The sequence below is a fragment of the Mesocricetus auratus genome, unplaced genomic scaffold (assembly GCF_017639785.1).
Source record: "Mesocricetus auratus isolate SY011 unplaced genomic scaffold, BCM_Maur_2.0 Super-Scaffold_15014, whole genome shotgun sequence".
Classification (NCBI taxonomy): domain Eukaryota; kingdom Metazoa; phylum Chordata; class Mammalia; order Rodentia; family Cricetidae; genus Mesocricetus; species Mesocricetus auratus.
The window spans coordinates 59,210,952-59,229,575 of NW_024429186.1; the positions used below are offsets into that span (position 1 = coordinate 59,210,952).

At 39.3% G+C, this 18,624-nt stretch overlaps 1 protein-coding gene across 1 annotated transcript in view; it reads left to right on the plus strand.

The window, feature by feature from the left end:
• The window catches only part of Slc25a21 (solute carrier family 25 member 21), a 496,301-nt gene that overhangs the window by 268,647 nt on the left and 209,030 nt on the right, over positions 1-18,624 (plus strand). Inside the window, exon 2 of the mRNA XM_040743058.1 lies at positions 5,898-5,946. Coding sequence (XP_040598992.1) covers positions 5,898-5,946 — 49 coding nt within the window. The remainder of the gene's footprint in view (positions 1-5,897; positions 5,947-18,624) is intronic.

An 18,624-nucleotide genomic window follows, 5' to 3' on the forward strand; every position in this document is an offset into this window, starting at 1 on the left:
GTAGTATTCTACAAGTTCAGGATACTCCTCAAAAAGCTCCTGTGTGTCAGACCGAAGTAGACCCACCACATCTTGCTCACATTTTAAAGAAAGTAGGTTACTTTTCTCTAAAACAAACCCATGGGGGTTAATAATAGGAGCTCTAAAATGTCAGGGAGAACGTTTTTTTAATTTACTGTGGGATTCTATATCCCCAAATCACCTTTACAAGATGGCTGCCTCAGCTCCATATGTACATATTCTACAGCGGGAAGGAAGGGCCATAAGAAGAGCAGCAGAAGGCCTGTCTTCAAGACATCTGTCACAGAGGTTGCTCAAACCACTTTTACTTACATCTTGTTGACCTTAGTCACATGGTAACACCTACCAGCAAGGAAAACTATGAAATGCTTCATTCATTCATTCATTCATTCATTCATTCATTCAGAGTATCCTAGAAGAGGGAATGAATACCAGGGAATAAGAATTTTTGTCCTGACTATGGACACCCCCATGGAGGGCCTCACCCTCCCTGGGGAAATGAGGGGATGATGGGGGGGGTGTGGGGAGGGCACGGGAGGAGGGGAGGGATAGGGAGAGGGACCTGGAACTGACTTGAGAAGCAACCTTGTTTCTTATCTAAATTTAAACTGAAAAGCAAATTTAAAAAAATAATCTTAAAGCAGAGTACAAAAATGTAGACACAATTCATTGAGTTGTCTTCCTGTGTCTTATAAAAAAAAAAAGAAGAAGTTTTGTCCTAAGGATGTTGAGCAATTTCTTAAGTGCCTTTTGGACATTTGAGATTCCTCTGTTGAGAATTCTCTATTTAGATCTGTACCCCATTTTTTAATTAGATTATTTGGTATTTTTGTGACTAGTTTCGTGAGTTCCTTGTATATTTTGGAGATCAGCCCTCTGTCAAATATGAGGTTGGTGAAGATCTTTTCCCATTCTATGGGCTGCCTTTTTGTCTTGCTGACTGTGTCCTTTGCCTTACAGAAACTTCTCAGTTTCAGGAGGTCCCATTTATTGTTGATCTCAGTAGTCTCTGTGCCAATTCATTCAAGGGTACTCCTCACTTTCTCTTCAGTGTGGTTGAGTTTATGTTGAGGTCTTTGATCCATTTGGACTTAAGTTTTGTGCATGGTGATAGATATGGATCTATCTGCAATCTTTTAGTTTTTAATTGTAGATTCATATAATCTAAAACTTTGTTGAATTAAGCACAATTTGAAGACGTTTTGCTCCTAAATTGACTGTTGTTCTTGTGTCAAGATCAATTACTAAGTATAAATTTTAAAATGACTAGAAAAAGCTTCTGCTAAGGAAGGACTGGTCCAAATATCTTCTTTAGGTTTGTGTGGATGTTTTCACATTCTTCATAAGAGGCTGTGATATTCAAACTTCTCCCCAGGAAGAGTTTCTATGGTTGCTTGACAGTGCAGTTTTTAAATCAGTAGAGAGATGAAACTGTCTGATTTTGTATTCATTTGTGTCTGCTGCATCTAATAAATGTCAGGTTGGGAGAGGAAAACAATTTTTTCTTTAGATCAACATGTTTTGGATTGGCAATTAGGTTGGATTAAATGGAACTGGCCATTTGTGTTACCCTCTTATGTTAACATTTCAGCTGTGTTCACTAGCTTCTTAATCAGTCTGTGACTTTATACTAAATAATAGAATTATCAAGAAGTCCATGTGAAATTCACCACCCTGAGGTCACTTCACATTCTCTTATTCTATTTTTATGGTTACTCTCATACTCTCATGATCTCTAGCTGCTTGATGAGGGTCAGCATTCCTCTCCCTCTAGGGAATCTAGATTTAATTGTGAATTCCGATAACAGTTATACAACCTCCATATCATTTCCAATGCTCATGTTTTCTCTAATTAAAATATATGTTGTTACTAATTTGTAGTCTATAATCACCCGCTTTGGTTAAAAATTAAAAAAAAATAACCAAACTATTATTCTGGACCAAATATGTTACATTTGGCAATTTAAGCCATTATTTTTTTCTGTTGTCCTAGTTACAAATTGGTAGGTAGTTTCATGGATAAACATTGACTCCTATGAAGTATAGTAGTACCCGATATACCTGACAAAATACCTTTCCAAATACCTCACAATAGCAATTAAGAAGGAGTTGGTTTTGCCTTCCACCTTGAGAAGATCATGGTGGTAGGAGGGTGAGCACTTGATCACACAGCATCCACAGCCCAAAGGAGAAAGGTAAATGCCGATGCTCATTTTTCTTTTTGTGCAACCCTGAATCCCAGCCTATGGAATAGTGACGTCCACAATTAGAGATAAATTTTCACTCCTTAGTTGATCCTGTCAGGGAACACCTTCGCAGATACAACCAGACATGTGTCTCTATGGTAATTCTAAATCCCATAAAACTGACTTTGAGAGGTGGTAGAACGCCATGATGTCTGTGCTTTGATGACAGCAGGTCCTTTGCTGAAAAACTGGTAAACCAAGGGGAAAATGGAAAATCAGTGTTTTTGTTGGCCGATGATAAAATATGATTGGTAGTAGCAAGATTAAAAGTGCACATGGTTAGACCAATAACAGCATATGGCCTTGGGTTACTATCACTCCTCTTAAAATCTGTTGGAATGTCTCCAGTGAACATGAAATACATTGGAGACAACATAACAGTCACATATCCAACAGGGTAATTTAAAAGTCCGTTTACTGCCTTCTCGTAGCCCATGGGATGAAGTACAAATGCCTAGCAATGATCCTGACCATAATCTACACTCCAGTCTCATCTCCTTCCAACTTCATATCTACCTTCAACTCTATGCTGCCATAAGGGTTGAGCAATTCTGTCTCCTTCTCCTCGTGTATGTGTGTGTGTGTGCGTGTGTGCATGCGTGTGTGTGTGTGTGCATAGCACCTATCCTCTATTCCTCATGCTCATGCTATTTTATTTGCCATATTTATTTATTTTACATATCCTCCCCTCTCTCCTCCTATTCCCCCTCCTTCTTTCTACCCCTTCCCATCCACTCTACCTCTGTCTCCATTCAGATGGGGTAAGGCCTCCCATGGGAATAAACAAAGCATGGCATATCAAGTTGAGGGAGGACCAAACTCCTCCCCATTGCCTCAAGGCTGAACAGGGCATCCCACCTGTTGTCTTGCTAGGCTCTATCCTCAATGCTGGACACACAGGGGGCAACCAATGTGAAATTGCTGGAGGAATACAGGGAAGTTTGTTGAAAACCAGAGATTAGAAAATAGCTTAACTACAAAATTATAAGATATGGTCTGCAGGAAAGTAGGACAATTTTGCAAATAAGAAAATGGTTTTAGATTCATGTAAACTGATTTTCCCAGTTCTGCTATTATATTAATTCTAATTAGTGGTTGGGGTTGTTGGTTCTTTTAGTAAACCTTCTGAGTGATATACCATGTGGTGCTATTTGGTATTTAGTGTCTGTTCCCTTTTCCTCTAATGTCAGGAGAGTGAGAGCAGCATTGTGCACTTGCTGTGCAAGCAAGCCCACGTTTTCTTCGCATGACCTCGCTTTATTGATGACTATGGTAGTGCTTGGTAACAATGCAGGGTGTTTTTGTTTTACTTTTTTTGTTGTTGTTGTTGCTTTGTTTTGTTTTTTGAGACAGGTTTTCTCTGTGTAGCCTTGGCTGTTTTGGAATTCACTTTGTAGACCAGGATGACCTCAAACTCACAGAGATCCCTCTGCCTCTGCCTGCTGAGTGCTGAGATTAAAGGTGTGCACCACCACTGCCCAGCTAACAGTGCTGTCTTAAAGGTTGAGTTTCTAGGGTCAATTTTGTTTATTGGATTATGGCTTTAATCCTTATTAACAAACCTTAAATTTGAACTATATATTATCTGGATGTATATATGCTTGTTCAGGTTGAATTCAAGAACAGGAGAACCCAGACTTTTAAATCTTCAATTTATTTCAGGCCACTTAATCCTACCATTTATGGATAAGAAATAATGACCCCATGGATAAATGCCTTCCTTAGAGGAACTAGGGAAAGAATTCTGGTTATCTTACTCTTTCAGATGAATGTGAATTTTCAAGCAAGGATAACTGTGTGGGAACATTGCAAGATCCACCATGACAGTCTTAAGTAATTCAACTTTATTAATAAAGATAAAGGTTTGCCCCAGAGGCCTTGCCTCTGTGTCTTGCAACCCTGATGCCTTTGTTCTTTCTCTTCTTTGAAAACTATAATTGTTAAAAGCCTATGATCATAGCTTTAGCCACTAAGAGAAGAGATAGCTTCTTACAGATGAAACTGTAGGAGAAAAAGAAAGCTTTCTCTTGCAAGAAACTGCTGGATTATAAATTACCAGCATGTGGCAGTAGAAGTGTAAGTAGCATTACAGTGTAGCAGTTATAAAAACAACTGTGGTACCTGTAAGAGCTACAGTAACAGTGGTCACAGTAGTTACTTTACCTGGCACCCCTATCCAGAGATGGTCATCATCATGTGTTATCACAGACATGCACATCTGTTTGTGGGCAAGCATCATCATTTTCTGTGTAAGTGAAGGTTTAAGTACTCAGCTGGCTTTCCCAGAGGTTACACAACAGTACAGTATTTGTAGGTAGCCCCTCATGGGCAGAACACTTACTGCATTTGCAAATTAATTCAGTTTGAGTTTGCTTGTAAGTTAGCTCCCCATGTTGTCTCATACTTATACATGGGAATGTGTTTATACACAGTTTACATGAATATGAACGAAAAGACTTTCTTTATTAGTAAAGATGTGTTACTCAAGACAGTATTGGTGCACCTGGTCAACTTGTAAGGTCCCCACACATTTCTCCTTACTTGAAAATTCACATTCATCTGGAAATAACAATCAACCAGATTTCCTTTCCTGATACCTCTAGGGAATAGTCATTTACTCATAGAGGCATCAGCATCTTATTAAAAACTGAGCCAGAAGGAGGCTCAGAGTGTAAGGGCTCTTGGCACCAAAGCCTAAAGAACTGGGTTGGATTCCAACCCACATAGTGGAAAGAGAAAACCTATTCGTATAAATTGTTCTTTGATCTCCACATACATGCCATGATATTTGTGCATTCAGGTGTGTTGACGGAGTTTCTTTTCACTTGGTCTTGCTGCCCTTAATATCTAACTCCAGGTTTTTATTACTTAGACAGATTAAGAACCCCATTTACACAGGTGTACACACACACACATACACACACACTCACTCACTCACACACACACACACAGGCACACCAAAAGAACAAAATGTTTTACTATTTGTGGCATTGTAGGAGAGTTATTTAACTTTCTATGCTTCAACTTCAATTACCTTATCCATAAAATTGTGACACACAATGTAAATTTGGTATATGTCCTCTATTGAGGTAATGATATGTAGGATGCTCACAAGAGTCACATTCATCTTTGTTTCATGGATGTGAGAATCAAGCCTTACATTTTGCCATGTCAGTGGAAGAACTCAAACTTCTCCCTCTTCTCCCTTCTACTTATACTTATCTGCAACTGGGTTAGGATACAGAATTTCTGTTTGATTAGTTGTACTTTAATCTGATTGTATGTTTTTTTTCATTTCTTTCCCCATAGCCCCACCTCCCTGCCAGAGTTATAAGAAAATACATGGTCAGCTCTTTCTCTCATTGAAATAAAAGTATTAGGTAGATAGCTACTTCTACTAGCTGTTCTGTTCAAAGTTCTAAGTTCTTTTTAATTATTATTTATTGAGAAGTAGATTCTTCTCCTATACAATTCATCCCAACCACAGGTTCCCCTCCCCCACTCCTCCCTGCCACCTCCCATTTCCCCTAAATCCGCCCCCTCTCCATCTAAATTATTTGTTTGAATCTTAATTTTTGGAATCAATAAGGAATCGGTGGATTCACTGGCATTTTCTTTATCATCTTTCAGGTCTTGTAGAAATTAGTCTGATGCACCCTCTCGACGTGGTGAAAACCAGGTAAGGTTCTGCATGAACAAGTTTTATTGACCTTGGCTGATGTCCAAGTTAAGATCTGTCAGAATACTAAATGCTAGAACTTGTCCCAGGCTGGTAGCTTCTCCCTATAATGGCATTTAAATTTGCTTCTCAAAGAAAGTACCATTTGACATATAAAATGTGAACAGTGAGAAGCATCTTTAGAGAAAGGTCACCCGAAGGTATGCCATGTTTACTGCTGTCACATGGCAAATGAAGTTATGATTTGTGGTGTTCTTGTACATGAGGTTAATTTATCAAATTGGTGTAAAACCTAAACATTATCTAGTGAATTATGACAGCAGCTTTTCATTTGGCATGGCACATAGCAGATTGCTAACTAATAGTTAGAATTCTTAATTCATGTGGGCTTTTGAAATGACAGTTAAAGAATTTATTCCTATCACTCTTTGTCAGTACAAATGCTGAATTTCCATGAAAATGCTTCTGTTTATAAGGAAAGATTATTCTTTCCATAATTTCTCTGTCCATCAATAATGAAAACAAAGTAAAAAAAAAGCAAAACCACAAACAACAAGGCTGTGAGATTTAATATGATCACTGTAGAGCATTTTTGGGAGGTGGGTCTTTTCTTTAAAATATTTTCTTTTTATTTTCTTTTTGAGCTTATAATTGTATCATTTTCCCCCTTCACTTTCCCTTCTCCAAACTCCCACATGCACTTGTCCATCATGGTAACATATTTTCAGATCTGACCCATTTTTTATTGGATAATCAACTGGTAAGCTCCTCCATGAGGAAAATAAGAGCACATTTTAAAAAGTTTAAACTATGGCTAAATTATTGAACATTATTTTTCAAAACTGGAAGTTTTTAGTGAACAGTGAACATTTCCACATATTTACAATATATAAAACCTAAGTACACCAGCTTATGTTGGTGTCTACTAGCAAGTGTTGCAACACTAATTTTGTAGCTGGACAAGTCATTGCTTCCTCTGTCAGAAACTACTTGATGAGTCTGGTAATTTGATGGACATTTTATTTCATTTGCCTATAGTGGCCTCTGATTTCAAATTTTCTGAACATTTAATATGAGTGTGTGTGTGTGTGTGTGTGTGTGTGTGTGTGTGTGTGTGTGTGTGTTATGTGCATGCCATGACTCACTCGTGGAACTTGGGGGACAATAATTTATGGGATTGGGTTCTCTCTTTCTATTGTGTGAGTTCCAAGAATCAAAGTCAGGTCATCAGCCTTAGTGGCAAGCACCCTTCCCCACTGAGCCATCTCTGCAGCACCTGCATAATTACAGAATGGTTGATGAAAGCAAAGGAAAATGACAAATAATATCACATTTATAGTTGAGACATTAGGATTTGACTTGTGACTGAATCTCAAGGCTGTCATAATAAAATAATACAGCTTAACCAAAATACATTGATTTCTCACAGTTTTGGAAGCTAGGAAGTTCAAGATCAAGGTTGGGATTCACTTGGTTCTTACTGCAAGTTCTCTTCCTGGCTCGCAGACATGGTACTCCTACTCGGAGAAGCTCTGTAGTCTCTTATTGTTCTTGTAAAGTCGCTAATTCCATCAAGATGGATCCAACCTTTATGACTCCATGTGAACCTATCACTTCCCATTGTCCACTTTCAAATACTACTGCATTGGTGGTTGGAATGCCAACATCTGAATTAGGGCAGAACACAGACATTCAACAGCTCCAAGTCACTTAAATAAAAGAAAAATTACTGCTTTTTTCTCTAATAATAAACATTGATCTCTAGACCATCTCCTTAAGGGTTTCAGGAAGAGAAGGCAAAACCTACTAACCTTTTCTCCTTATATTGTTTTAACCTTGTGTGAAAATCCAGGATATTACTGCTAGTCTTATTTAGTAATACATTTTCTTTTTATAAATTATGATTTTTATGTTCATATACACTTAGAAGGAAAATAAGAACAATTTTAATAAAGCATGATACTACAATTATGATCATTCAGTCATTCCCACAGTTCTTGTTCATCCACTCAACAAATATATATTTAGCATGTAGCATGCAGGTTCCAGGCTATGAATCTCCCAATCTGAGGTCCTGTGGAGAATCTCATCAAAACCAACTTCAAAAACCATCTTGTTTCCTTGGGCTGGATTTGAATTGTCATTGCTTGAAATACATTTACCAAGTAGCTATAACTTCATATATTCTTTGCTATAAATCAACACTTCCACAAAAATAGCATTAACTGGGTTTGGTCATGTGCCTGTTGTGGACTATTACTTTAACTATATGAAGGTATGTTACTCTTGCTTATGCTGCATTTGTTTAATTATGCAAAGATGTGTTGCTGTTTGACCTTGCCTGCCTGAGGCAACTGGTTGGTCTAATAAAAAGCTTAATGGCCAATAGCTAGGTAGTAGAGGGATGTGGGGGCTGGTTGGCAGAAAGAGTAAGTAGGAGGAGCAATCTAGGCTCAAGGAAGAGAAGAGAGAATGAGGGAGAAAAAGATGGAGATGCCTGGGGCCAGTCAGGCAGCTGCCAGACAGACAGACAGACAGACAGACAAGGAAGAAGCAGGAAAAGTAGGACATACAGAATGAAAGAAAGGTAAAAAGCCTTGAGGCAAAATGTTGATGAGGAGAAACAGGTTAAATTAAGTTATAAGAGCTTGTGGGAACAAGCATAGGTTAAGACCAGCTTTCATAGTTAATAATAAATCTCATGTTATGATTTGGGAGCTGGTTTGTGGCAGAAAAGAAAACCTTTTACATGTGCTCTTGCCTACCTTGAAGAGGGAGAGTTAATACCATTCTTGCAGGTGTCCTGAAAGAGAGAATTGGATGGTAGATGGCAGCTGACCTGCCCAGCAATAGAAAATGTACTGCATAAATACCCTATTCACAGTCTAAGACCTATATATGTAGAACTCATTTTGCCAGAGAAGTGGACTATGTGTGATTTGTAGGACTTACCACTAAGCCATTAACAAGACAGCCAGTGAACAGAAACAGATGAGAATGCTGTGCTCTCCATTGCTATAGTCTGGGGGAGATGAGTTCCTTTCTTATGGCTTTGTTTTTCAATGAAAGTGTTTTGAGAATTACAAGTTAGAAAGGAAAATTGGAGCTACATAGAAGCCTAGTGAGTGCATGTCACCTGAACATGAAGACTCTCAAAGTTATTTTTTTGGAAGCATTCACTGACATTTTCAGTTAGAATGCTTTCTTAAGATTACTGTATTTTTCTTTCTTATAGAAGTACAGAGATCCATCTATAAGGTTTTCTTGCTGCAAAATCAGTGATTGAATCCAAGCAAACTTCTGCTTTCATTATAACCGACCAGTTTACAGGAGAGAAAGGATCCAGGAGATTACATTAGATCTTTGTTTTGAATTATATATTATTCCCTCAAAATAAACATAGATATACCAAGTCCTTGGTTAATAAGAACAGCACTTTCCAAATGTATAATTTCCATTCAGTTTGCTGGCATTTGGGGGGATCTTCCACTATTTCAAAAGCTTCAAAATATTTTAACTTGATTTTCAACCTATAATATGGCTGCATTTCCCTATAATGATTATATACGAAGATTGATATCAACAAAAAAAAAAGAAAGATGAAAATCAGAATCCAGTTACTGGAATAAATGGGTTAATCACCTATAGACTAATTATTTGTATAGGAATTAAAAACAGCAACAATGATAATTTCATAACCAGATGTGCAAGGCATTTTTAATGTATCAACAGGATAAAGTCAATCTATTAGAAACAATTGGGACAATATAATGGTTATGATTCATTCTATATAACAAATACTCCAAGGCAATGTGAAATATAGCATGAAACATTTTGAAATAGAAACAAAATCATACCAAGTAACACAATTGATCATTTACAGAGAGGAAAAATCTTTTTGACAAAAGAATTGTAAAATACCTTTTTATAATCCTTCGTTCTTCACTCAGCAGAGAAAAGGATTAGACACAAATAGAGGTCAAAAGAGACAAGACTTGGCTCCATCAAGACAGCCTTTTTAGTTTACCTTTATCCAGCACACGAGATACTGTGGAAAGCAAGCTATATCCACAATTCAAGATTAATTCAGTGTACCACTCTCCAAACCGTGATACCAAAGGAAAGCAGAGAAAGGCCTGAAAACAACAGGGTAGGCATGTGCACTTATGCCCAATGCCTGTAACAACTTAGAGTTCTCTGCCCAAGGACAGCCGTTACAGCCTGCTGAAATAGCCAGTGCTTGGTGGCTGGATGTCTTATTCCTTAAGTTAGTCTCGTCAATTTTTTGATTCATCAAAACAGTAAGTGTACATTGTATAAAATTCAAATAACACTCTAAATCTTGTGTCAGTCAAGATAGGTTAGGTTGTAACAAGCCCGGATCTCAGGAGATTACAGCAAAGAATCTTTTTCTTATTTCCACCTCATGTCCGATATGAGTAGACACTGTAACCTGTTTATGCTGCTGTAATTAAATACCATAAACTGGGTCCTTGTAATCAAAAGAATCTTCCAGTAATGGGAGCTGGCTTCTACATTTCTTTTCCTCACAGGTTCCATATCTGGTGACTGGTAAGGCCTGCTTCCTCATTCACAGAGAGCACCTTCTCATTGGGTGCTCACGTGATGGAAGAAGCAGGATGCCTCCCTGGAGTCATTGTTATAAGGACATTTACCCCATGCATGAAGGACACACTAATGGCACACTGTGCTTATTGGAGTCATCCAGGGTGACAGAAATTGCTTCAGTATGTTTTCTCCTCTATATGGCAGAATGTGTAGAGCTCTAATAGTCTCATGTTGTTTCTGCTGAGACTTATGGTTCAGAACTACTCATCTGATCATACCTAGCCAACCAGAGTAGAAGTATGGTCCCCCCCTGTGACAGGGAGGACCTAGGGATCAATATGCTTCAGGCATCCATGTCCATTCCCAGCCTTACATGAAGAAACAGTATCCACTTACACATAGCAGTTTCCTTTCCAGATGTAAAAACACCTTTGCCTTTTAGCTGCTTCTTTGAAAATCCACTCCTACACTTCTGAATATTATGGTTATCATGATTGCAGTGGCTTTGATAGTGCTTCTATCTGTGTCCTTCATGAAATCTCCAAAGGTGACCTTTGAAAATAGGATCTCTGCAGATATAATTAGCCATAATGTGGTTATACTAAACTGGGGAAGGCTCCACATTCTGTAAGGTTTTTATCATTATAAGAAGAGACTCAGACAGACAGACAGACAGACAGACAGACAGACAGACAGACAGGGTACATGGGGCAGCCACTTTCAAGAAAAGTGGTGATTGGAATTATGCAACTACACACATATGCACATCAAAGTTTGCTAGAAACTTCCAGAGACTGGGAGAGAGGAATAGAAGAGACTTGGAAAAAGAAATTCAACATGCTGTCCTAATTTATCAATTTTAAATATTATTCATGATAGTTACACCCTTCACCCTCTTTGATAAAAATCTATCCCATTAATATCACTGATCATCTGTTTCGTTGTTTAACAATGCAATTGTTGTTTACTGCTGAAGCAAGAAATACTTGATGACTTGTTTTCCTGCAGTTAATCGCCTTCTCTTTTCATTCTTCAGCACTCTGTGTGCTGTTACTAATTATTATTTCTTCCAAGATGCTTCTGTAAGCTTCTTTATTGTCTTCTACAAATGCCCATGGCTATGTTTGTTTATTGTGGACTTATTTATAACCATCTGGCGTTTTCTAAGGCAGTACTTCTAACTTATCTTTTACCCAAGGTTGCATATGGCAGGCAAGGAAGGAGGCCATACCATTGTCGTGTTTCTTTCATGGGCCACTTTCCTGCTCCCAGTCTGGAGCTGTCCTAGCTCAATCTTCAGGCAATAAGCCACAGGGTTTCCAGTGACGCGAGCAAGGAGACATATATACACTTCCAAAATATCCTCAACTATTTTTGCCAGTTACCTTTAGTACCACGCATGGTTTCTGATTTACCAAAGGGCTCCCAAGGCCCTTTGCTAGTGCCTCCCTCCTCGGGTACTTTGGGTGTAGCTCTACTAATACTGCCCTCATCCATTTCTTCTGTTCATTCCTGCTGTACAAAGCATATTGACATTGCACAGCTATAGCTATTTCCGGATCTATCTTCTTTGTCCTCATGGGTTTGCACTCATTTATAATTCTACTAACTACATTAGTCAGAGCCCAACCAGGAGAATACACCCACTCTGAGTATTCAAAAACAAAGGGTATTTAATACAAGGAATTAATTACTCAGATTCTAGACCTGTGTAGGATCCAACAGAAGTCTGTGAAGCAACCCAGAGATTAGCAGTAAAGCCACAATCCCAGATTGGCTAGACAAAGGGAGGAGGTCGTGCAATCATTCCGGTAATCATGGAGGAGGTTACAACTGTGGCCAGCCTATCTAGTGCAGATGGAGCCTCAGAAGAGAAACAACCACCAATAAATCCTCTACCTGAAGCAAACAGGAGTGTGGCCAGAGGCTTGGGGAAGCAGGGGGTGGGACAGACTCCTTGTTTTCTTTCTTCCTACCACCTTTATTTCCCCACCTACTACTGCACCTTCTCATTGATTCATAGTATCCTGGGAGTCACAGACACTTGTCAGGGTTCAGTCCTCCCATATTGAACAGAAACAAGGAAAGAATAAAAAAAGCATCTAAACAAATGGAATATGCGTGTTCTCACTTTAATAAGCTTCATTTTATTTACAATTTTTCTCCATTCCAACTCCTCTGAGATCCTTCCCACCCCCTCCCTATCCAACTTCATATTCTCTCCCTCAAAAAATGAAAATCAGCCCAAGCAAAAAATACCAAAACAAAACAAAAACTACATACAAAATCATGAAGCCTGTTTAGTGTTGGCCCTCAACTCCTGAGCATGAGGCCTGTCCTAGTGTGTGGTTGACACTCTATTGGAAAAAAAAAGATTTTCCCTTTCTCAGAAAGTATCAATTGTAAATACTTTCTTGGTTAGAGGTGGGACGTTTTTGTCCACTTCACCCTGATGGAACTTTGTATATTTTGAACCTATGCGGATTGAAATGGAAGGCCCTATTGTTGAAGACACAGCTGACTTATGCCATCAAACATGGAAAAATCAAGCTGGTGAAACTTCACCCTTACTGACCTGATGCCGGAAGTTACTTTGCATGCCTCCAAAGGAAAAATAAATAATCAGTATCACCCAGCTACAAAGCCTGTGACCTATATCAACAACCTGCTTTGGCAAGATACACCTGTGCAGTTATGGCACAGATGTTATGGGTGTAACCAATTGCTTCTTGTTTGGACCTAAGGCACTCATTGAGATGAGCCCATACCTGACACTGCTAAAGTGACCAAGAACCTGAGACTAGAGAGGTCACAGTCCCTCAGGGAAAATCTATTGCTAATATTCTGATAAAAGAACACAGCAATAAGATGACTCTTAATGACATGTCAGAGTATTGCTCAACCCTCATCAGGGAAGCTTCTTCTTTCAGCAGTGGTAATTAACACAGAGAACCACAACTGGACTGTGTGCAGAGAGAGACTTTGGAGTGCTCAGCCATAAATGGGATTGTCTTCATCAAACACTCCCACCTCAGGGTTCAGGAATCTATATAGAAGAGGAGGCAGAAATATTGCAAGAGCGGCGGGTGTCTCTAAGGAATCTGTGTCAGTCAGAGACAACGCAACTGATGTACATATGAATACAGAGTCTGTGACAGCATGCACAACGTCTGCACAGGTTCATTTTAGTAAGCTTTGAAGAAAGCTAAAGACAAACACATATCTCCAATCCAGCATGCTGAACTGAAACTCGTATTGCATCTAAAAAGATGTTATTTAGTAACTCTTTCATGGGGAGATAGTCAGGCATTGTAGTATTTCCTTTATATAGAAAACAGTTTATTCCACTCAAGGCAAGCACAGCTACAGGTATAGACCTTTGTGATCAGAGGCTATCTAAGTGACTCTGGCTTGTTCTAAGTGCCCCACTGAAATTTAGCAGCGAAGATTTACTAAGATAAATGGAGTCAGGGTCTCTTTTGAGATTTTCTCTAGAGATGAACTTTTCCAGTGACTTATAGTTTTGTTTATATTCAAATAAAACTCTATATACAATTGTGTTTAATTCTTCCACTAAAATCGTGACTACAAATAGTAGGAAAGAATCTACTCACTTGTAAGACTAGAAAGATTAAAGATTCATAGCTTTCTATTCTCCTGGAGTTAAAACAGAATACTGTGCAATAATTCTCTCATTCTTTTCCTTCCTTCCATACAGATGCCCTTTTTTTGAACAGGCATCATCCAGGGCAGCTGCACTCACTTAGCATCAGGGGTTCCTTTAGCTTCCAGCTCATGTTCTCCTGTTCCAGAACAAGGCTACCTAGGTTTGGTTAGTTTTGAATCCTGACTTCTTCACTCATTGCCTGTTGGTTTCATTGAGTTTATTAACTTCTCTGAGCCTCAGTTTCCTCCTCTCTAAGTGGAAACAGGAATGGTACCCACATTATTGTGGAGATAAATGGGCACACACACACAGGAATGGACACACAGGGTAGCATACACACACATACATGCACAAAACACAAATATAGTGTTTAATTCTAAGTCAGCAAAGAAAGGGAAATTTTGAAGACAAATGGAGTTTTTGAGGTAGCCTGGGAAACATAAGGCAATATACAAAGTATAGGAAAAAGGAAATGTTTAATATGGAGTCAAGTGGTTTCAAGTTCCAAGCCGGAAAACATGTGTTATATGAGCACTGCATTTAAATCCTTCCACAGAAGGTGTTTGCAAGCAGAGAATCCTCCTGGGTTTGAGGGCAGGAGAGGCTTGGTTTAATGCATATGTTCCTACTGATGTCATTCCACACATCATCTCAGGGCTGCGTGCTGACATTATTACGTATCCCCAATGACTATCACAGTACCTGACCTCCACAAGGTGTCCAGTGAATGCTGTTGAATGAAAGAAGAAAGTAGTGTTCATTAATAACCAGAAATAACACCACCAACTATGTGTCCAATCTGGAATATTTAGAAAGTTAATAATAGGCAGATGTATTGTCTTGTTGAAAAATATAAGATTTCATGGAAGAGGAAGGAAGTAAAAAATCTATTGAAATGAAAGAGGGAACAACATGGTGTCAAGGAACATTTCAAGCCCATGGTAGAGTTGCAGATGAGGTGAGGGGGTTTCCTTTGGGTGTGTTCACATCAGAAGTAGCTGAACTAAGAGAGACAGAGTGCTGAAGATGCACAAAACACAAGGTCTGCAAAGGGACGTGAAATGCTCGACCTCACCTGGAGTCGCACCAGACAATAGTAATAAGCTGCAGGACTCATGCATGACTTTAAATTTCCTAAGAGCCACGCTTGAAGAAAATAAAAAAGCAGATTAAATTAATATTAATACTATATCTTATCAAACCTATTAAACCCATGTTTAAACAATTGCCTTAATAACATATCAATAGAAAAATTACTAATGAAATGTTTTTTTCACTCCTTTTCTACTCTGTCATTAAATCTGGTATCCATCTCACACTTAGATCAACATCTCAATATTGATTAGTCAGCTACATTTCAATAGCCAGCAGAGGTTATTCTATAGCATGTTGTAAAATTAGGTGCAGTCATGGGAATAAGAAGCCCTTCAGTGATTCCTTCATGAGAGCATACTCTTTTAGAATAGGATGACAATGGCAAGTAAGCAAAGTCCAAGGTGACGAGGGGTTGGGGAGAAAACTGCATATGTGTTTGTAGGTTTATGTCCATTTCTTCGTATTGCTGTGATAAACACCATGAACAAAAGTAATGAGGGGAGGAATGGGTTTATTTGCTTACAAGTTAAAGCCCGCCATCTGGAAGGCCAGGGTAGGAAGTCAAGGCAAGATCTTGGAGGCAAGAACTGAAATAGGGACAATGAGGGAAGGTTGCTTACTGGCTTACTCCTCCTGGCTTTCTCATGTACCTTTCTAATACGTCCTAGGCCCACCTGCCTAGGGATAGCACGCCTGCAAAGAGCTGGTCCTCATATCATTAGCAATCAAGAAAATGTCCCACAGACAATACAGTCTGACAGCGAGGGCCTCTCAATCAAAGGTCTTTCTCCTTGGTGACTCTAGTTTGTGCCAAGTTAACAAAAAACTAACCAGAATAATTTCTACTTTTTTAAAAAAGAGCATCATTCAAAAGCTGCAAGAGTTTGTGGACATCACAGTGGACTGAGGAGGCAGTTTCCATCTCTTTGATATGTTCTTTTTTCCTAGGGAGGGAAATAAATGAGTGGGCTTCAAGAAGAAAGAATTGCTTGAGATGCTCCTTCTTCTTCTTCTTCTTCTTCTTCTTCTTCTTCTTCTTCTTCTTCTTCTTCTTCTTCTTCTTCTTCTTCTTCTCTTTTTTCCTCTTCCTCCTTCTCAGTCTTCATAATTTTTACCACATTTTGTTTTGAATTGGGGGTAATTAAAATGTGAACTAGGTATACTGCCCCCACTTTAGTAGAGAGTGACCATTTCAAAGATCTGGCTGTCTGAGAATTAGATGTGTTCTCACGGGGCCTGGGGAAGGAGAGAAGGGAAGAGGCAATTTCACGTCTCCTTGTAGGTTAGGGAATGGGCAAGTCGACACTTGGTCTTCATCCTTCCTCTCATCAGAGCTTGTACTTCTCACACCTCTCTCACAACATGTTAATCACCTCATGAATTCAAAAGACTCATGTGGTTTGAAAATCTGGCAACCGCGTACTGTTATGTATGTGCTTACATGGTCTTTACTCAAGCAGTTGAGAATGATTTACACAGACAGTATCAGTGGCTCCTCCTGAGCCCCAGACATACTCACTCAGTACTCTAGGGGTGGAGCCCACCAATATTTATGTTCATCATCCTCCTGACTGGTTCTTACATACTGAGGCCAGACTGGTCACTAGGTCAGCTTTTGGAAACAACTGCTGAATACCCTGTAGACGGTTCTGTAAAGAGTCCTGTAAAGAATTCCTTTTCTAAATTGTTAATCATCTCATTCATCTGTGGTCTCATTCACTTCATTTATGTGAGTGTTGCGGTTAAGGGAACAAAAGTGGAGGAAGGGGAGAAGCCCGCCTTGCAGAACCGGTTCTATGGCTTGTGAGATGATACAGACTTACATGTGTCGAGGGACAGAAATGATGCATTTCATCCTACTGAGTGGGGTCACAGCACTGGGTGATGAAAGAGCAGCTGGACTTGGCTGCTCCAGAAGGAAAGTAGATGACTCTGGTGGATAACATGATTTAAGGACAGAAGCCTGCCACAGATTTTATTGAAAATGAAATTTGAGGATGGGCAGTGCTGAGAGGACGCTTTGTGAAGATCCAGCAGGGGATGAGGAGCCGGAGCCTGGAAACATCCACAGCCCCATCCACCAGAGAGGAGGGAAAAACAGAAATGAGCTTTAAGTAAGCATCTGAGAGGTTGGAGAGGGCGCATTGAGTAGCCAGCACTGGGGCGGATCGAACAGTGGGATGGAAAGGAGGAGAGTGTTTTCCTCCAAATACATTGTTTTCTTTTAATGGGAAGGAATCCTTTGAAAATAAGAACAGTAGGAGAGTTTAGGATAGGGTATCTAGCAGAACTAACACAGCCTAAAAGGTAACAAGCCACTAGGGAGGTGATTTTCATGTGTTAGTGACTGGCCAAAGATGCAAAACATCCAGGGCTAGACCATTGTTATGGCTGCCTTCTCAGTATAGAGAAACATTTGGGGTTATACCACTGTTGTGGCTTCTTTCTGACCATGGGAACTGTGTGTCTGAAGTACAATAAGGAGTAGATCCATTTTTGCATAAGCTGTATTTTAATTGAGACTTTGTAAATGTAGCTAGGTCAGTTCATGCCTGCATAATGGTGTGGAGTGGTGATAGCAGCTGCCAGTATGGCTTGGGTTTACAAGCTGTCTGACCATAGTAGGATGCTGTGGTTTGGATCTGGAATGTCCCACAGAAGCTGGTAATGCTATTTGGAGGGGGTGGAAACATTAGGAAGTGGAGCCAAATGTTGGAGAAAGGTCACTGGGGGTGTCTCTTTGAAAACTATCTTATGGTCCCTACTCCTCCCCAGCCCTGTTACTTTGCCACTCTGAATTGAGAAGCTTTTCTTTACTGTGTACCCCTGTCCATAATGACAACCTTCCCTTGACCCCAAAGTGACAGTGCTAACGGGCTACAATCTCTGAATTAACCTAAATCTATCTTTCTTTTTTAGATGGTTTCTCTCAAGTATTTTGCCTCAACCAAGAGAAGCTAACACATGTAATTTTTCTGAGAGTGGTTTAATTTAACGAAAATGCTATTTCTATTTCCCAAAACAAAGGAAGAACAAACTGGATTGTGGGTTGCTCTGCAACTGTATTAACTAGACCATCAATAAATATTTGTTAAATTTGTTAATAGTCAAATTTAAAAGGAAAAGGTACAGAAGATGGGCATTATAGTTGGAACGGGTAAATGGACAGTTTGCATTACTTGGCACATCACGAGGCTACTGTAAATACATGTTAAATAAATACATGGTTTAATATGCCATTTGTAGTACCAGGGAGATGGCTCCATGAACAAAGTTCTTATTACAAGCATGAGGTCTGGAGTTCACATCTCCTGAACACAAATTAAAGCTGAGGCCAGGTTTGGTAG